This window comes from Cherax quadricarinatus, chromosome 2 (genome assembly GCF_038502225.1).
Source record: "Cherax quadricarinatus isolate ZL_2023a chromosome 2, ASM3850222v1, whole genome shotgun sequence".
Lineage (NCBI taxonomy): Eukaryota > Metazoa > Arthropoda > Malacostraca > Decapoda > Parastacidae > Cherax > Cherax quadricarinatus.
This window is the reverse complement of record NC_091293.1, coordinates 81,083,562-81,101,342: the sequence shown is the minus strand read 5'-3', so window position 1 is coordinate 81,101,342 and position 17,781 is coordinate 81,083,562. Positions and strand designations below refer to the sequence as shown.

Sequence of the window (17,781 nt, the reverse complement as noted above, 5' to 3'; positions counted from 1 at the left end):
TTTTTTTTAATGAGCACAAGAACGGTCAAATTTAGATAATAATCAAATTAAAAACTTAGAAAAAAATTTATCATGCATTTCACTGTGAGAAAGATAATAAACATTACAAATAAAAGTGGTGTCAACTGGGGAGGTTAGAGAGCCTTGTAGGATGAAAACTAAAGAATTTAAATACATTTAAATACCACAAACAATTATTGGTAGATACCAAGCTGTTATACTACTGTTTTGTACTAATGTTAATTTTAACAATACTCTTTTAAGATCTACATTTCCTTCTCACCCTACAGTACGACTAATATACTGTAGTAATATACTACACCAACTGTAATCAATTTCAGGAGCTATCTTGAAACAAAATACCGTACTAAATTTAACAAATACAAACCTGTGCAAATACACAAAAAAAAAAAAATCACGAAGTGATTAAAACAAATTCTAATAAATAGATGTGTAACATCATTGTACTATCAGAGCCTGAAGTGTATTCTTACTTTGGGAGGTGATGAGGCTGTAACCCCAGCCCAAGCAACGTTTGATCAGGTATCCACAAACTAAACAAAACAAAATATATATCATTTTAATGCTTTCTTTGTGTTAGAGTCAGAAAAGCAGGTGATTAGCAAAACACAAAATACAAATCAAAGCATTTGTTTGTAATGTCCATGTAAGGCAGAGGCATAATGTAACCAGTATTAAAATTTCATCTGAACCTTTCTTTTTACCTAAGTGACAATCCTTATTAATGAAATAACTTGGTCTTTCAAATGTTTACAGAATGTGTTAAGCAGATAACTTTAATAAAGCAGAGTGCATTAGATGCTCAATTAACCAGTACACACTGATCAATAAATCACACTGATCAATAAGTCACACTAACCAGATACATACCAAAAACTTCACTCATCATGATTACAGTTCATTTTTCAACAATATTTAAAATTTTATAAACAGCTTTATGGTACACATGTAGGAGGTTCATACACTATTTAGAGGAAAACATTAAAGAAATATGGAACTTTTTAGTAATGAAGCATTTCTGTTCATGTACTGTTTCAAGGAAATTCAAAATGGCATGTTCTAGCAAGCTAGCTCAAAAATAAATCCAAATAGATGAGATTACATCTTTAATTTAACATTTTCATTCCTAACACCAGCCATCTTCCAGCATGGTAGCTGACAAAAAATTATTACAACACAATTTTATTTATGTGGTATAAATAATATAGTTTACATGCAAGAAACATTGGTAGGTACAAAAGCCACTAATATGCAATGCATTTTGGGGAAACTAATCCTAATTCTTAGAAGTTACTTAAGAATTAGACTATTAAGTAGGATTCCTTATGCAGTTAACTACAAGAAAAGTAGCTAGTGAACAAATGGTATAATTTCAAAATTATGACTTATTTCAAACTGATTCAATAAACCTCAGTTTTGTGGAATGACTGAATAAAGATGAATATACAGAAAGTTAGTTACAATAGAAATACAGTGGGACAAGATATGATACTAGATAACTATGTTGAAATAAGTACAGCCTATCTAATCGTCAAACGGAACCTAATGATATATTAAGTTAGAATCAAATACTTAGCCAATTACAGAAACACTCCAGCACTTCCGAGTGTGACATGAAATGTACAATCATGTCAAGATACGTACTTGGGCTCATTAAACTAGTAACTTTAAACAATAATAAAAATCAAATTCAATTCTTGCCTTCAATTGTACCAGCAAATTATATAAAAAAATTAACATGAAGTGATAATTTATTATATGACTAGAGTGATGTCCCAGCTTTCAGAGATCAATCAGATAATTAACTTTGAATTATTTCTGAAAATGCACCATGATAGATGTCCTAAGCAAATAACTGAGAAGAATATCACTTATGCCACGAAGCTGATGGCCTGAATCTGATCATAACTTCGGCTCGCTCAATTCAGCTCCAGTAACAGGAATTACTTTAAATCTTTCAAGACAAACTGGTAAAAGACACTGAAAAAAGCAAGATGCTAAGATTTATTGCAAGTTCATGCACAAGTTTCTAACTGACAATTAACCATTTTTTTTTTTTTTAACAGAATGTAATCAAGACTGATCACAGTTTTCTTAAGAGGCACATGAGTTTCCCCCATCTCCTAATATCATGTTTATTCCCCCCCCCCCCCATAATCTAGCAACCCAACTGTCCTCAAAGATTTGTTACGTTATACGATGAATTAAGGAAAGATTCTAGACTTCACCCTCATCAGATCAAAATAAAAATAACTACCCAATCTCATCAAAAAGTTACAAAATTTAAAAAAAAAAAAAAAAAAACCTGTCACCCTCCTCCTCCAGCAGTTGTAATCAACATGGATCCTTATCAAGCTCTGTCAGATGAAGAAAGATGATCCTGTCATTCACACTATCACCTCTAAAAGATGTATGCAAGATGAGAGCACTTAACTGGAGAGTACTGCATCCTCAAGTTTTTTTTTTTTTTTTTTTTTTTTAAGTATTGTATGTTCAGTAGGGCCCCACTTATACAGCAGGTTAGGTTCCAGGCTACCACTGAAAAGCGGACATTGCCGGAAAACAGAAAGCAACTTTTTATGCATATAAATGCTAGATAACAAGTTTTCACTAACATACATTAAGTTAGCAATAGAACTAGGTATTAAAAACAATAAAAAGTAAAATACACACACAGTACACTCATTACTTACCTTAAAATATTTGAAGCCTTAATGTAGGGTGAGAGGTGAGTAAATGAGGTAAAACAAGTAAACAGAATGAGTAAATGAGATAGAGAGATGGGGAGTTACGTAAACAAGCAGATGAACATGTCTGGTTTTGGTCCATACATGTAACATCTCATATTAATGTTAATTTATTCTACCATGGGGTGTATTTATCATGTTTGTGCGTTAAACTGCATGTTTATTATATAATTTTGAAAAAATATCAGAGGGATTAATGAAAATGTTTATACGTATTAATGTAATATACGACATTTAATGTGCCTCAGAGTGATTATTATTGCGCATTATTATTAATATGGCATCATCGAGACTAGTAAAACACACTTAGTGATTTTAATGTGTACCTGCACGCCAGCGCAGTGTGTAAATTTATTTAGGTACAGGTACACAAGTATAATTATCAGAGTACAGTGGACCACTGCAAATTCACGGTTCCCAATTCGCAGAAGACACTACTTATGTCTTCTCTCAATGAAATTCAACTATTCTAACAGACACTATGAATGATGTACTAAAAATATCTACGTACTTGGATGGCTACCAACAAACTCTCAATATAGACGAAACCTACTTCATGCTATTTGGAAACGGAGCTTCAAATGTGCAGCTAAACATATTGATAAATGGTTCACCCATTTCAAGACACAGGGTAAATTTCAATGTCTTCACCTTGACCGCAGTCAAATTCCAGACCCACATACAGGAAATATTCAAGAAAGTCTCCAAAACAGTAGGCATCCTTTCAAAGATACAGTACTATGTACCCCAGACAGCTCTGCTTGCTCTTTATCACTCTCTCAATTACCCTTACCTCAAATATGGTATTTGTGCATGGGGCTCAACCACAGCAAATCACCTTAAACCTTTAATAACCCAACAAAAGGCTGCTGCACAATTGATTACCAACTACTGCACTAGACAGTACACTCCATCGCTTCTTAAAAGCCTTAACTTGTTTAATATGCAAAACATCCACACTTATTATTGTGCCCTCTACATACACAGAACATTATACCCAAACATTAACCCTCCTCTCAAACTCCTACTTGACTACAACAGAACACACAGGCATAACACAAGGCACAAATCACTCTTCGATATCCCTCCTGTCCATCTCTTCCTCTGCAAAAATGCTATCCACATAAAGGGCTCAAAAATCTGGAATTCATTGCCAGAACACATTAAAGGGCCCCTGCCTGCAAATCAATTTAAGGCTCAACTTAGATATCACCTCATCCCAAAATTAACCAAACACTATACTTAACCCTTACCAATTACTCAAAAAAATCCTAAATAATTTATGACTACTCGACTACAGTGGACCCCCGGTTTACGATATTTTATTCCAGAAGCATGTTCAGGTGCCAGTACTGAACAAATTTGTTCCCATAAGGAATATTGTGAATTAGATTAGTCCATTTCAGACCCCCAAACATACACGTACAAACACACTTACATAAATACACTTACATAATTGGTCGCATTGGGAGCTGATCGTAAAGCAGGGGTCCACTGTATTTGAAGATTTAGTTCAAACTTAAAATTGTTTCAATTTCACTGTTTTAAATTGTGCTAAATTGTAATATTTCATTATTGCAAATTGTGCTTGATGATTCCTCAAACTTAAAATTGTTTAAACTTCATTGTTTTAAATTGTGCTCAATTGTAAAACAGGTCTGCCGTCACAAATCCGGCAATCAGTTATTCGGTTCCTTCAGTTATTCGGCACTAATTTTGGCTAGCATAATTTCAAATTTCCAGGGTCGCCACACCAACCTGCTGGTACTGTTTGGTGGCACTACTTGCTGCATAAGTCACTCCAATTTCTTTTTCTCCATTTATTGTTTTAACCTGCTTACTTTTAGTCCTAGCCATTGTTCCAATGAATAAAAAAAATGCTTCTCATTATGTAAAGCACCTACACAGTACATTATCCATTAACGATAAGGTGGCTTTGAAGCCGCTGTCGGTTGTCATGAGCTCAGTCTCATGAAGCAGGAGAGTATGCTTTATTATTACGCTAATATCAACACTACAGCTTATTTGCCTATCACAATTGATCTAATATGACATAAACAATATAAATAAATTAATTTTCCCCATAAGAAATAATGGAAATCCAATTAATCCGTTTCAGACACCCAAAAGTATTAACAAAAAATATTTTTTTTAAGGATTAAATATAGATATACATACAGAAAACAATGACAAATAAATATAAAGCACTAATAAAATGGATAAATGAACATTTAACATCACACTTACCTTTATTGACTTGTTGCCATATAGAAGACAGGTAGGAGGCAAGAGGAAGCCGAGTTTATTATGCTTCAATATGACACTATCATCATCTCTGGTTTATTTATCTATCCCAATTCATCTAATATGACATAATAAGCAATATTAATAACACAGAAACATGATATATACTCTAGAGTGAATAAAATATGTCGTAATGTATCTGAGGAGTAAGTGTTACATACATAGATTATTGTACATAGCAGCATTTGTGTAAAGTACCTAGGATAACCCAAAAAAGCTAGAGTGATTTATTTCCATTGGGGTCCTTTTATATTTACACTTATACAGTAGAACCTTGATTTACGAGTATAATGCGTTCCAGGAGCTAGCTAGTAACTCAATTTACTAGTATATCAAATTAATTTTCCTCACTTTAATTAATTGAAAAGTCATTACAGTGGACCCTCGACTAACACTATTAATACGTTCCTGAGAGCTCATCGTTAGTCAAGTTAATTTTCCCCATAAGAAATAATGGAAATCAAATTAATCCGTGTAGGACACCCCAAAGTATGAAAAAAAATCGTTTTTACCACATGAAATATTAATTTTAATACACACAAACTGAAGAAGACATGCACAGTTACATGACACTTACCTTTATTGAAGATCAGGGGATGATTGATGGGATGGGAGGAGGGGAGTGTGTTGATGGTCTTAGTGTTTAGAAGGGGAATCCCCTTCCATTAGGACTTGAGGTGGCAAGTCCTTTTCCAGGGTTACTTCCCTTCCCTTTAAATCTCTCAAACCAACCTTTGCTGGCCTTAAATTCACTCACATCACCACTAGTTGCTGGCATTTTTTAAATTAAATCGTCATGCAACTTCCTAGCCTTTTTACATATGATCGCTTGAGAGATGCTATTTCCTGCTATCTTTTTCATTTATCCACACCAATAACAGTCTCTCAACATCTTCGAGTACTTGCGATCTCAGTTTCGAAAACATAGTTGCACCTTTGGCAAGAACAGCTTCCTTGATTGCCGTTTTCTTGCCCACAATAGTAGCGATGGTTGATTCGGGTTTTGTGTACAACCTGGCCAGCTCAGAGACACGCACTCCACTTTCATACTTAGCAATGATCTCTTTCTTCATATCCATAGTAATTCTCACCCTTTTTGCTGTAGGGTTGGCACTAGAAGCTTTCTTGGGCCCATGGTGACTTATTTTGCAGGTGCAATAACTAAAAAGGCTGTGATAATATGAAATGTTCCGACTGTATGCTTGGAAGCGACCGCGGTGGCTGGCTGGCTTATAAACACTGGCCAGAAGTGGACACGTCTCAGACAGAACGAATAGTGTTGGTTGAGTTTTTTAGCGCTAGTCGAGGCAAAATTTTTGCGTTAAAATGTATTGCTAGTCGAATTTATCGTTAATTGATGCCATCGTTGGTCGAGGGTCCACTGTAATTCGTTCCTGCACTCTGGAGAGACGAGAAAAAATACTTGAATATGACGCTATTATCAAATGTATGGCTTATTTATCTATCACAATTCATCTAATATGACATAATAAACAATATAATTAGCACAGAAACATGATATATACTCTAGAATGAATAAAATAGGCCATAATATGGTGGCAGCAGCAGAAGCATCTGCCATTTCTGTCCCAATTTGACTATAGTATCATCCCATGTTCTTACTTTAAGAGAAAATGGAGTATTTCTGAGGCTATCTGCAGTAGATCACTAGGACCCATGGTTAGAAAAAAGAAATTTGGCCAAATGACTGTAAAAATGCAAACAAGCATGAGAGAACTGCCCCCACAGGGATGTAAACATGTTTACTGTTTACCAGCTGTGCCATCTAGCAGAAGCAATGTGAATTATTATTACGTACTTATTATGCATTATTATTATTAATTTAGGGAACTGAGGCTCTATCATTATAATAATAATAGTGGACCCTCGAATTTAGTAGTGCCATTTCTGTATGCAAAACTACTTTTATTATCTACAAAATGTATTTTCTGTTAATATTTTTGGGTGTCTGGAATGGTTTAATTGGATTTACATTATTTCCTATGGGAAATATTAACAAAAAATAAATTTTATAGATAATAAAAATAGTTTTGCATACAGAAATGGCACTACTAAATTCGAGGGTCCACTATACTTTCTTTCAACGTACCAGCCGTATCCCACTGAGGTGGGGAGGCCCGAAAGGAAAAATGAAAGTTTCTCCTTTCAAATTTAGTAATATATACAGGAGAAGGGGTTACTAGCCCCTTGCTCCCGGCATTTTAGTCGCCTCTTACAACACGCATGGCTTACGGAGGAAGAATTCTGGTCCACATCCCCATGGAGAAATAATAATAATACAGTGGTCTCTCGATAATTGTCTGGCCTGAAAGTAGTCCATTTCGGAAATAGCCCCGTTATTTCATCTAAACATTGGCTCGCAAATGGTCTGTTAACTCGCTAATCATCCATCATCCGGGACGCATACTCACGCTCTGAGCTGCCTGGCCCTGCCTTCCCAGCCAGTGCGCCATTGTTTACCAGTGAGCGACGGTCCCCTCACTTGCTCCTACGAAATATTTCATAATACAGTATTCCATTGATTTTAGTGCTTGCAAGTGCTAAATAAGCTACCATGGCTCCAAAGAAAGCTTCTAGTGCCGGCCCTTTGGTAAAGAATGTGAGAAACACATAATTTATGAAAAAGTTTGTAGAAAAATACAAAGGTGGTGGTGGTAGAGTGGAAGCAGTTGTGATAGTGGTTGATGGTGGTAAAAGGTAGTAGTGATGGTGGTAACAGTTGTAATAGTGGTAGAAGGTGGTAGTGATGGTGGTAGAGGGTTCTTTCTTTAGTGATTCAGCGATTCTACCAACTCCTCCAATGTTGTTGGAGTTATATAGGGCTACAGAAAACACCGCCACCTTAGCTGCTGCTTCACCACCATTATGGACGGCTTACTCTCGGTGGCCCTTATACACCCAACAACACAACACCTCTCGTGACATACGTAATGACTTATTTTATTCATTCTAGAATAATTTCCATGTTTCTATGTTATTAATATTGTTTATTATGTCATATTAGTTGAATTGTGATAGATAAATAAGCCGTAGAGTTGATATTAGTGTCATTCTCCAACAATAAACTTGCCATCCCTCCCTCACACAAACAAGTCTCCAATAAGAACATAAGAAAGGAGGAACACAGCAGTAGGCCTGCTGGCCCATACTAGGCCGGTCCTTCACAAATCCAACCCACTAACAGAACAAATGCTACCCAAGCAATAAGCTCAGGTGCAAGTCTGACTCAAATCCAACCCCTCTCACTCGTGTATTTATCCAACCTAAATTTGAAACTACCCAATGTTTTAGCTTCGATCACCCTACTAGGCAGACCGTTCCACTCATCAACTACCCCTATTACCAATGTTCATTTATACATTTTATTAGTGCTTTACATTTATTTGGCATTTTTTTCTGCATGTAAATCTATACAGTGGACCCCTGGTATTCGATGGCATCGGAATTCGATAAATCCGGTATTCGATGCATTATATCGCAAAAAAATTTCCTCGGTATTCGATACGATTTGTACGAGATCTGTCCACGTGTGGCCTGAACTGCCCCGTGTGTGCCAATGTTTACAAGCCAGCCAGTGTTCGCGCATCTAAGGATACATTCGGTACATTCCATATTATTCATATTATCACTGTGTTTGGTGCTTGTTTCTGCAAAATAAGTCACCATGGGCTCCAAGAAAGCTTCTAGTGCCAACCCTGTGGTAAAAAGGGTGAGAATTAGTATGGAAATTAAGAAAGATTTTGAAGGGTTGGGGCTAACCCTGAGAAGCCTATGCCAGTTGTGGACTCCATTGTGCCTACTTCAAAAATTAAAGAAATGTGTGCACAGTGGATTGAAGTGCAAACCTTTATGGATGAAAATCACCCTAACAGCTATTGCAAGCCTTGCTGGTGACTATTACAATGACAATGTTGTGGCCCATTTTAGACAAATCGTAAAGGAACGGGAGGTACAGAGCTCTATGTGTGACAGAGGTCCAGTGACCCAAGCTGGTCCTAGTGGCATTAAAAGAAGAAGGGAAGTAACCCCAGAAAAGGACTTGCTACCTCAAGTCCTAATGGAAGAGGATTCCCCTTCTAAACACTAACACCTCTCCCCTCCTCCCATCCCATCAATCATCACCAGATCTTCATTAAAGGTAAGTGTCAATTATTTTATTGTTATTGTAATTATCCTATTGCATTAAACTTAATATTTCATGTAGTAAAATTTTTTTCATACTTTTGGGTGTCTTGCAAGGATTAATTTGATTTCCATTATTTCTTATGAGGAAAATTGATTCGGTTCTCGATATTATCGGTATTCGATGAGCTCTCAGGAACGGATTAATATCGAATACCGGGGGTCCACTGTATTTATACTAGGGAAGTGACCCCTGAAGTGACCTAGAGTCACTATGGAGGGGGATTCCCCTTCCAAACAATAACCTCTCTCCTCTCTGTCTTCCATTCATCAACAACACCCTTCAATAAAGGTAACCGTCATGTTGAATGTTCATTCTTTTGTGCATGTAAATCTATCTTTTAGGTAAAAAAAAAAAAATTGTTGTTGATACTTGTGGGTGTCTGGAACGAATTAATTGGATTTACATTATTTCTTATGGGGAAAATTGATTAAAAAATCGTCTATTTTGATAATAGTCCCACTTCCAGGAACGGATTAAGGACGATAATTGAGGGACCACTGTATATTATTATAGTGGTATTATATTATTATTATTGTTGCTATTATTAATTTAGGAAACTGAAGCTCTATCGTTACAGTAGACCGCCATCGAAGAATTGCTGCACAATTTTATGTAAACGTCGTATAATTAATTTAACATGGTTCAATTTGTGGGAAGGAAAAAAAAAAATCTCTTTTGCTCAAGTGGCCGCCTTGTTGTGGAGCAGCCTGGGAGCCATCCCTTACCACTCCCCAACACCACCCCACCATTCGTAATTCATACGTGTCCAGTCTTTCTCTGCTACAAGGCAGCTGTGTTTGTCAATTGTGTTATAATATTTTAATTACTATATCTTGTATCTACCAAGCACTCATGCCACCCAGTAGCCATACTAGTGTTGTTAGGTAAGACACATATGCAACAGTTAGGTATCTTTATTTCGAAACGTTTCGCCTACACAGTAGGCTTCTTCAGTCGAGTACAGAAAGGTTGATAGAAGCAGAAGATACATGAAGACGATGTAATCAGTCCATCACCCTTAAAGTTTTGAGGTGGTCAGTCCCTCAGTCTGGAGAAGAGCATTGTTCCGTTGTCTGAAACAATATGAAGTTGAAGTGACTAGTGAGAACGGCTGGGTTTGAGAAGGACCTGCCCTCCCAAAGCAACCTTCGTCTCACCTCCTGGCACTATATAAAGGCCCCATTCTGTCACTTCAACTTCATATTGTTTCAGACAACGGAACAATGCTCTTCTCCAGACTGAGGGACTGACCACCTCAAAACTTTAAGGGTGATGGACTGATTACATCGTCTTCAAGTATCTTCTGCTTCTATCAACCTTTCTGTACTCGACTGAAGAAGCCTACTGTGTAGGCGAAACGTTTCGAAATAAAGATACCTAACTGTTGCATATGTGTCTTGCCTATCAATCTGTCGGTATTTCATACCATTTTAATGTTCATACTAGTGTTGCTGAAAGTGGCACGAAGAGGTATAAGCACTTAAGTCTTAGAATTAACAAAGATACAGCGGACCCTCAATAATTGTAAGGCTTGAAAGTCGTAACTTTCAAAAATCGTAACATTATTTTCGTCAAAACATTGACTCGCGAATCATTGTTTGGCTCATACACACAGTCCCGAGCCGCCTCACACTCCATTCCCAGCCAATGTGCCATTGTTTATCAGCGAGCGAGGATGATCCCACGAGTTCATACGATACATTTCATAATATTCCATTCATTTTAGAGCTTGCAACTGCCAAATAAGTCACTATGGCTCCAAAGAAAGCTTCTAGTGCCAGCCCTTTGGTAAAGAATGCGAGAAAAACACAGTTTAAGAAAAAGTTTGTAGAAAAATACGAAGGTGGTGGTGGTAGAGTGGTAGCAGTTGTGATAGTTGTAGAGGGTGGTAGTGATGGTGGTAGAGGATGCTAGTAGTTGTGATAGTGGTAGAGGGTGGTAGCAGTTGTGATAGTGGTAGAAGGTGGTAGTGATGGTGGTAGAGGGTGCCTTCTTCAGTGATTCAACGATTCTACAAACTCCTCTTATGTTGTTGGAGTTATACAGGGCTACAGAAAACACCGCTGCCTCAGCTGCTGCTTTACCAACATTATGGACGGCTTACACTCTCAGTGGCCTTTATACACCCAACAACACAACACCTCTTGTGACATTCATAATGACTTATTTTATTCATTCTAGAGTATATTCCATGTTTCTATGTTATTAATATTGTTTATGTCATATTAGCTGAATTGTGATAGGTAAATAAGTCGTAGAGTTGATATTAGTGTCATATTCTCCTACAAAAAACTCGCCTCCTGTCCCTCTGCCATACACCAACAAAACTCTTCAGTAAAGGTAAGTGTGATGTTAAATGTTTATTTATACATTTTATTAGTGCTTTACATTTATTTGGCATTCTTTTCTGCATGTAAATCTATATTTAAGCTAGGGAAGTGACCCCTCAAGTGACCTAGTGTCCTTATGGAGAGGGATTCCCCTTTCAAACAATAACCTCTCTTCCCTCTCTCCTCCTCCCTGTCTTCCATTCATCAACAACACCCTTCAATAAAGGTAACTATCATGTTGAATGTTCATTCTTTTGTGCATTTAAATCAATCTTTAAGGTAAAAAAAAATTGTTGTTGATACTTCTGGGTGTCTGAAACGAATTAATTGGATTTACATTATTTCTTACGGGGAAAATGGATTCGCAAATCATCAATTTCGATAATAGTCACGCTCTCTGGAACAGATTAATTACGAAAAACGAGGGTCCACTGTATTAGACAAGAGAAACCTGTAGCCATAAGTAAAGTGTTACTTTGTACACAGAAAAAGAGGTTAACATGAGTTTGTGTGACTGACTGATTTACTGAATGACTGAACTGACTGACTGACTAGACTGACTTACTGAGTGACTAGACTGACTTACCAAGTAACTTGACTAACTTACTGAGTAACTTGACTGACTTACTGAGTAACTTGACTGTAATAATATTATATTATTATTATATATTATTGCTGAGAAGAAAGAGAGAATGATTTCCATGGAATTAAAGCATGAAATCATAGAAAAACTAGTGAGGTGTCCAGGTTTTGGGTTGAGGGGGAAGTGGGGGAGAGGAGCTGGCTCGTAACTCAAATGTTAGCTCGTAACTCGGAGCAAAATATTGACCCAGGGATGGCTCTTATCTCAAAAAACTCGTAAGTTGGGACACTCGTAAATAAAGGTTCCACTGTACAGTGGATCCCCAGTTATCGGCCGGTTTGGTTATCGGCCAACTCTGTTATCGGCAGGTTTTTTGGCGCCTGGTTATTGGCCATTCGCTAGGTTATCGGCTGTTTAGGACATGTCCATCTGCCGGCTGGGGTAGCTTGCGCTTCAGCTTGGCTTTGTCTATTGGTGGCTGAGGAAGCTTCTGCTCACACATCCAAACATTTCGCTTGTTCACCATTGTTTTTAGTGTTTTTTTCTTGCAATGCAACTGTGAAGTAAGTAAAGATGGCTCCAAAGAAAGTTCCTGCAGTAAAGAAAGTGAGAAATACCATGGAATTTAAGTGTGAAGTGATAGAATAGTTTCAGAATGGTATGAAGGTGATGGAACTTGCCAGGATGCAAAGCAAGAATAAATCAACAATTACATCCATCCTGGCAAAGAAAGAACAAATCAAAGATGCTAATGTTGCAAAAGGAGTAACTTTTCTAACTAAACAAAGGCCATCAATAATGGAAGAGATGGAAAAGTTATTATTATTGTTGATTAAGGAAAAAGAATTAGTGGGAGACAGTGTTGTGGAGTCGATTTTTTGTGAGAAGGAAAAGCAGTTGCATGAGGATCTTGCAAAGAAAATGCCTGGAACAAGTGCTGCAGTTTGTGAATTTAGGGCCAGCAAAGGATGGTTTGATGGATTTAAGATGCGTAGTGGCATACACAGTGTTGTAAGGTATGGTGAGGCTGCAAGTTCTGACAAATGTGCAGCTGAAAAGTATGTTCCCACTTCAGGGAAATCTTAAAGAGACACCAGAAACAGAGCACTTTGGACAGTTATTTTGTGAGACAGGGGTCCAGTGACTCTCAAGCTGGTCCTAGTGGCAATAAAAGACAGAAGGGAAGTAACCTCAGAGAAGGCTTTGCTACCTAAAGTCTTTATGGAAGGGGATTCCCCTTCCAAATACTAACTTCTCCCTCTTTCCTCCCCCCCTATCTTCCAGAAGCCAGCATTAGCCTTCAATAAAGGTATGTAATACTTACATAATTGTTAAAAGCATTATTTTTTGTGAATATTTTTGTTTGGAACGGATTAATTGTATTTCCATTAATTCTTATGGGAAATATTAATTCGGTTATCGGCCATTTCGGTTATTGGCAGACCTTCTGGAACGGATTACGGCCGATAACCGGGGGTCCACTGTATTTACTTTTAACTTGCCTTTTTATATTTACACTTACCTTGAAGGAGATGTTAGTTTAACCCCTTAACTGTCCAAACGATCTATGTTCTCTTGCCCAGCGCTCCGAGTATTTTGAAAAATAATTTTTTTTTTATATGAAGAGGTCAGTTTTTTTTACATAAAATAATGTAAAAAAATTCTAGAGTCAGTAATTACAGAGATATAAGGTCGCAAAGTTGGCACTTGTCATTCACTTGACGGCAACATGAAGCGCTGCCACTTGCAGATGTGTTGCCGATATACCTTTTTTCCTTATTTTTCTTAATTTGTATAATTTTTATGTTCTGATAATGACAATTTGTAGTAGTTCTTGTGATTTCATATTTAATCTTTGTTCTGACACTATTATTAGGTACTGAAATAGTGCTCAGATAGTCAAACACTGACAAGTGAACATTTTCACCAATCTTAGTCACATACTATTGTCTAGAAATATACACACAGTATTTATAGGTTCCAGCAATGTTTTGGGTACATGTGAGTATATAATAATAATAATTATAACAATAATAATAATAAATAATAGTGAGAAAAATAATAAGGTAGTAGGTTGGTAGACAGCAACCACCCAGGGAAGTACTACCGTCCTGCCAGATGACTGTGAAACAAAAACCTGTAATTGTTTTGCATGATGGTAGGATTGCTGGTTTCTTTTTCTGTCTCATAAACACGCTAAGATAACAGGGATATCTTGCTACTCCTACTAACACTTTGGTCACACTTCACAGACACGCACATGCATATATATATATACATACATCTAGGTTTTTCTCCTTTTTCTAAATAGCTCTTGTTCTTTTTTATTTCTTCTATTGTCCATGGGGAAGTGGAAAAGAATCTTTCCTCCGTAAGCCATGCGTGTCGTATGAGGCGACTAAAATGCCGGGAGCAATGGGCTAGTAACCCCTTCTCCTGTATACAATTACTAAAAAAGAGAAGAAGAAAAACTTTATAAAACTGGGTTGCTTAAATGTGCGTGGATGTAGTGCGGATGACAAGAAACAGATGATTGCTGATGTTATGAATGAAAAGAAGTTGGATGTCCTGGCCCTAAGCGAAACAAAGCTGAAGGGGGTAGGAGAGTTTCAGTGGGGGGAAATAAATGGGATTAAATCTGGAGTATCTGAGAGAGTTAGAGCAAAGGAAGGGGTAGCAGTAATGTTAAATGATCAGTTATGGAAGGAGAAAAGAGAATATGAATGTGTAAATTCAAGAATTATGTGGATTAAAGTAAAGGTTGGATGCGAGAAGTGGGTCATAATAAGCGTGTATGCACCTGGAGAAGAGAGGAATGCAGAGGAGAGAGAGAGATTTTGGGAGATGTTAAGTGAATGTATAGGAGCCTTTGAACCAAGTGAGAGAGTAATTGTGGTAGGGGACTTGAATGCTAAAGTAGGAGAAACTTTTAGAGAGGGTGTGGTAGGTAAGTTTGGGGTGCCAGGTGTAAATGATAATGGGAGCCCTTTGATTGAACTTTGTATAGAAAGGGGTTTAGTTATAGGTAATACATATTTTAAGAAAAAGAGGATAAATAAGTATACACGATATGATGTAGGGCGAAATGACAGTAGTTTGTTGGATTATGTATTGGTAGATAAAAGACTGTTGAGTAGACTTCAGGATGTACATGTTTATAGAGGGGCCACAGATATATCAGATCACTTTCTAGTTGTAGCTACACTGAGAGTAAAAGGTAGATGGGATACAAGGAGAATAGAAGCATCAGGGAAGAGAGAGGTGAAGGTTTATAAACTAAAAGAGGAGGCAGTTAGGGTAAGATATAAACAGCTATTGGAGGATAGATGGGCTAATGAGAGCATAGGCAATGGGGTCGAAGAGGTATGGGGTAGGTTTAAAAATGTAGTGTTAGAGTGTTCAGCAGAAGTTTGTGGTTACAGGAAAGTGGGTGCAGGAGGGAAGAGGAGCGATTGGTGGAATGATGATGTAAAGAGAGTAGTAAGGGAGAAAAAGTTAGCATATGAGAAGTTTTTACAAAGTAGAAGTGATGCAAGGAGGGAAGAGTATATGGAGAAAAAGAGAGAGGTTAAGAGAGTGGTGAAGCAATGTAAAAAGAGAGCAAATGAGAGAGTGGGTGAGATGTTATCAACAAATTTTGTTGAAAATAAGAAAAAGTTTTGGAGTGAGATTAACAAGTTAAGAAAGCCTAGAGAACAAATGGATTTGTCAGTTAAAAATAGGAGAGGAGAGTTATTAAATGGAGAGTTAGAGGTATTGGGAAGATGGAAGGAATATTTTGAGGAATTGTTAAATGTTGATGAAGATAGGGAAGCTGTGATTTCGTGTATAGGGCAAGGAGGAATAACATCTTGTAGGAGTGAGGAAGAGCCAGTTGTGAGTGTGGGGGAAGTTCGTGAGGCAGTAGGTAAAATGAAAGGGGGTAAGGCAGCCGGGATTGATGGGATAAAGATAGAAATGTTAAAAGCAGGTGGGGATATAGTTTTGGAGTGGTTGGTGCAATTGTTTAATAAATGTATGGAAGAGGGTAAGGTACCTAGGGATTGGCAGAGAGCATGCATAGTTCCTTTGTATAAAGGCAAAGGGGATAAAAGAGAGTGCAAAAATTATAGGGGGATAAGTCTGTTGAGTGTACCTGGTAAAGTGTATGGTAGAGTTATAATTGAAAGAATTAAGAGTAAGACGGAGAATAGGATAGCAGATGAACAAGGAGGCTTTAGGAAAGGTAGGGGGTGTGTGGACCAGGTGTTTACAGTGAAACATATAAGTGAACAGTATTTAGATAAGGCTAAAGAGGTCTTTGTGGCATTTATGGATTTGGAAAAGGCGTATGACAGGGTGGATAGGGGGGCAATGTGGCAGATGTTGCAAGTGTATGGTGTAGGAGGTAGGTTACTGAAAGCAGTGAAGAGTTTTTACGAGGATAGTGAGGCTCAAGTTAGAGTATGTAGGAAAGAGGGAAATTTTTTCCCAGTAAAAGTAGGACTTAGACAAGGATGTGTGATGTCACCGTGGTTGTTTAATATATTTATAGATGGGGTTGTAAGAGAAGTAAATGCGAGGGTCTTGGCAAGAGGCGTGGAGTTAAAAGATAAAGAATCACACACAAAGTGGGAGTTGTCACAGCTGCTCTTTGCTGATGACACTGTGCTCTTGGGAGATTCTGAAGAGAAGTTGCAGAGATTGGTGGATGAATTTGGTAGGGTGTGCAAAAGAAGAAAATTAAAGGTGAATACAGGAAAGAGTAAGGTTATGAGGATAACAAAAAGATTAGGTGATGAAAGATTGAATATCAGATTGGAGGGAGAGAGTATGGAGGAGGTGAACGTATTCAGATATTTGGGAGTGGACGTGTCAGCGGATGGGTCTATGAAAGATGAGGTGAATCATAGAATTGATGAGGGAAAAAGAGTGAGTGGTGCACTTAGGAGTCTGTGGAGACAAAGAACTTTGTCCTTGGAGGCAAAGAGGGGAATGTATGAGAGTATAGTTTTACCAACGCTCTTATATGGGTGTGAAGCGTGGGTGATGAATGTTGCAGCGAGGAGAAGGCTGGAGGCAGTGGAGATGTCATGTCTGAGGGCAATGTGTGGTGTGAATATAATGCAGAGAATTCGTAGTTTGGAAGTTAGGAGGAGGTGCGGGATTACCAAAACTGTTGTCCAGAGGGCTGAGGAAGGGTTGTTGAGGTGGTTCGGACATGTAGAGAGAATGGAGCGAAACAGAATGACTTCAAGAGTGTATCAGTCTGTAGTGGAAGGAAGGCGGGGTAGGGGTCGGCCTAGGAAGGGTTGGAGGGAGGGGGTAAAGGAGGTTTTGTGTGCGAGGGGCTTGGACTTCCAGCAGGCATGCTTGAGCGTGTTTGATAGGAGTGAATGGAGACAAATGGTTTTTAATACTTGACGTGCTGTTGGAGTGTGAGCAAAGTAACATTTATGAAGGGATTCAGGGAAACCGGCAGGCCGGACTTGAGTCCTGGAGATGGGAAGTACAGTGCCTGCACTCTGAAGGAGGGGTGTTAATGTTGCAGTTTAAAAACTGTAGTGTAAAGCACCCTTCTGGCAAGACAGTGATGGAGTGAATGATGGT

General features: G+C 37.8%; 1 protein-coding gene across 5 annotated transcripts in view; it reads right to left on the bottom strand.

Moving 5' to 3' along the window:
- The window catches only part of LOC128688147 (phosphatidylinositol-3,5-bisphosphate 3-phosphatase MTMR3), a gene marked incomplete at its 5' end in the record, with an annotated part of 289,396 nt that overhangs the window by 25,572 nt on the left and 246,043 nt on the right, over positions 1 to 17,781 (bottom strand). Inside the window, 1 exon segment of one of the 5 annotated variants that reach the window (XM_070089331.1) lies at positions 495 to 554. Coding sequence (XP_069945432.1) covers positions 495 to 554 — 60 coding nt within the window. 5 annotated transcript variants of the gene reach the window in all.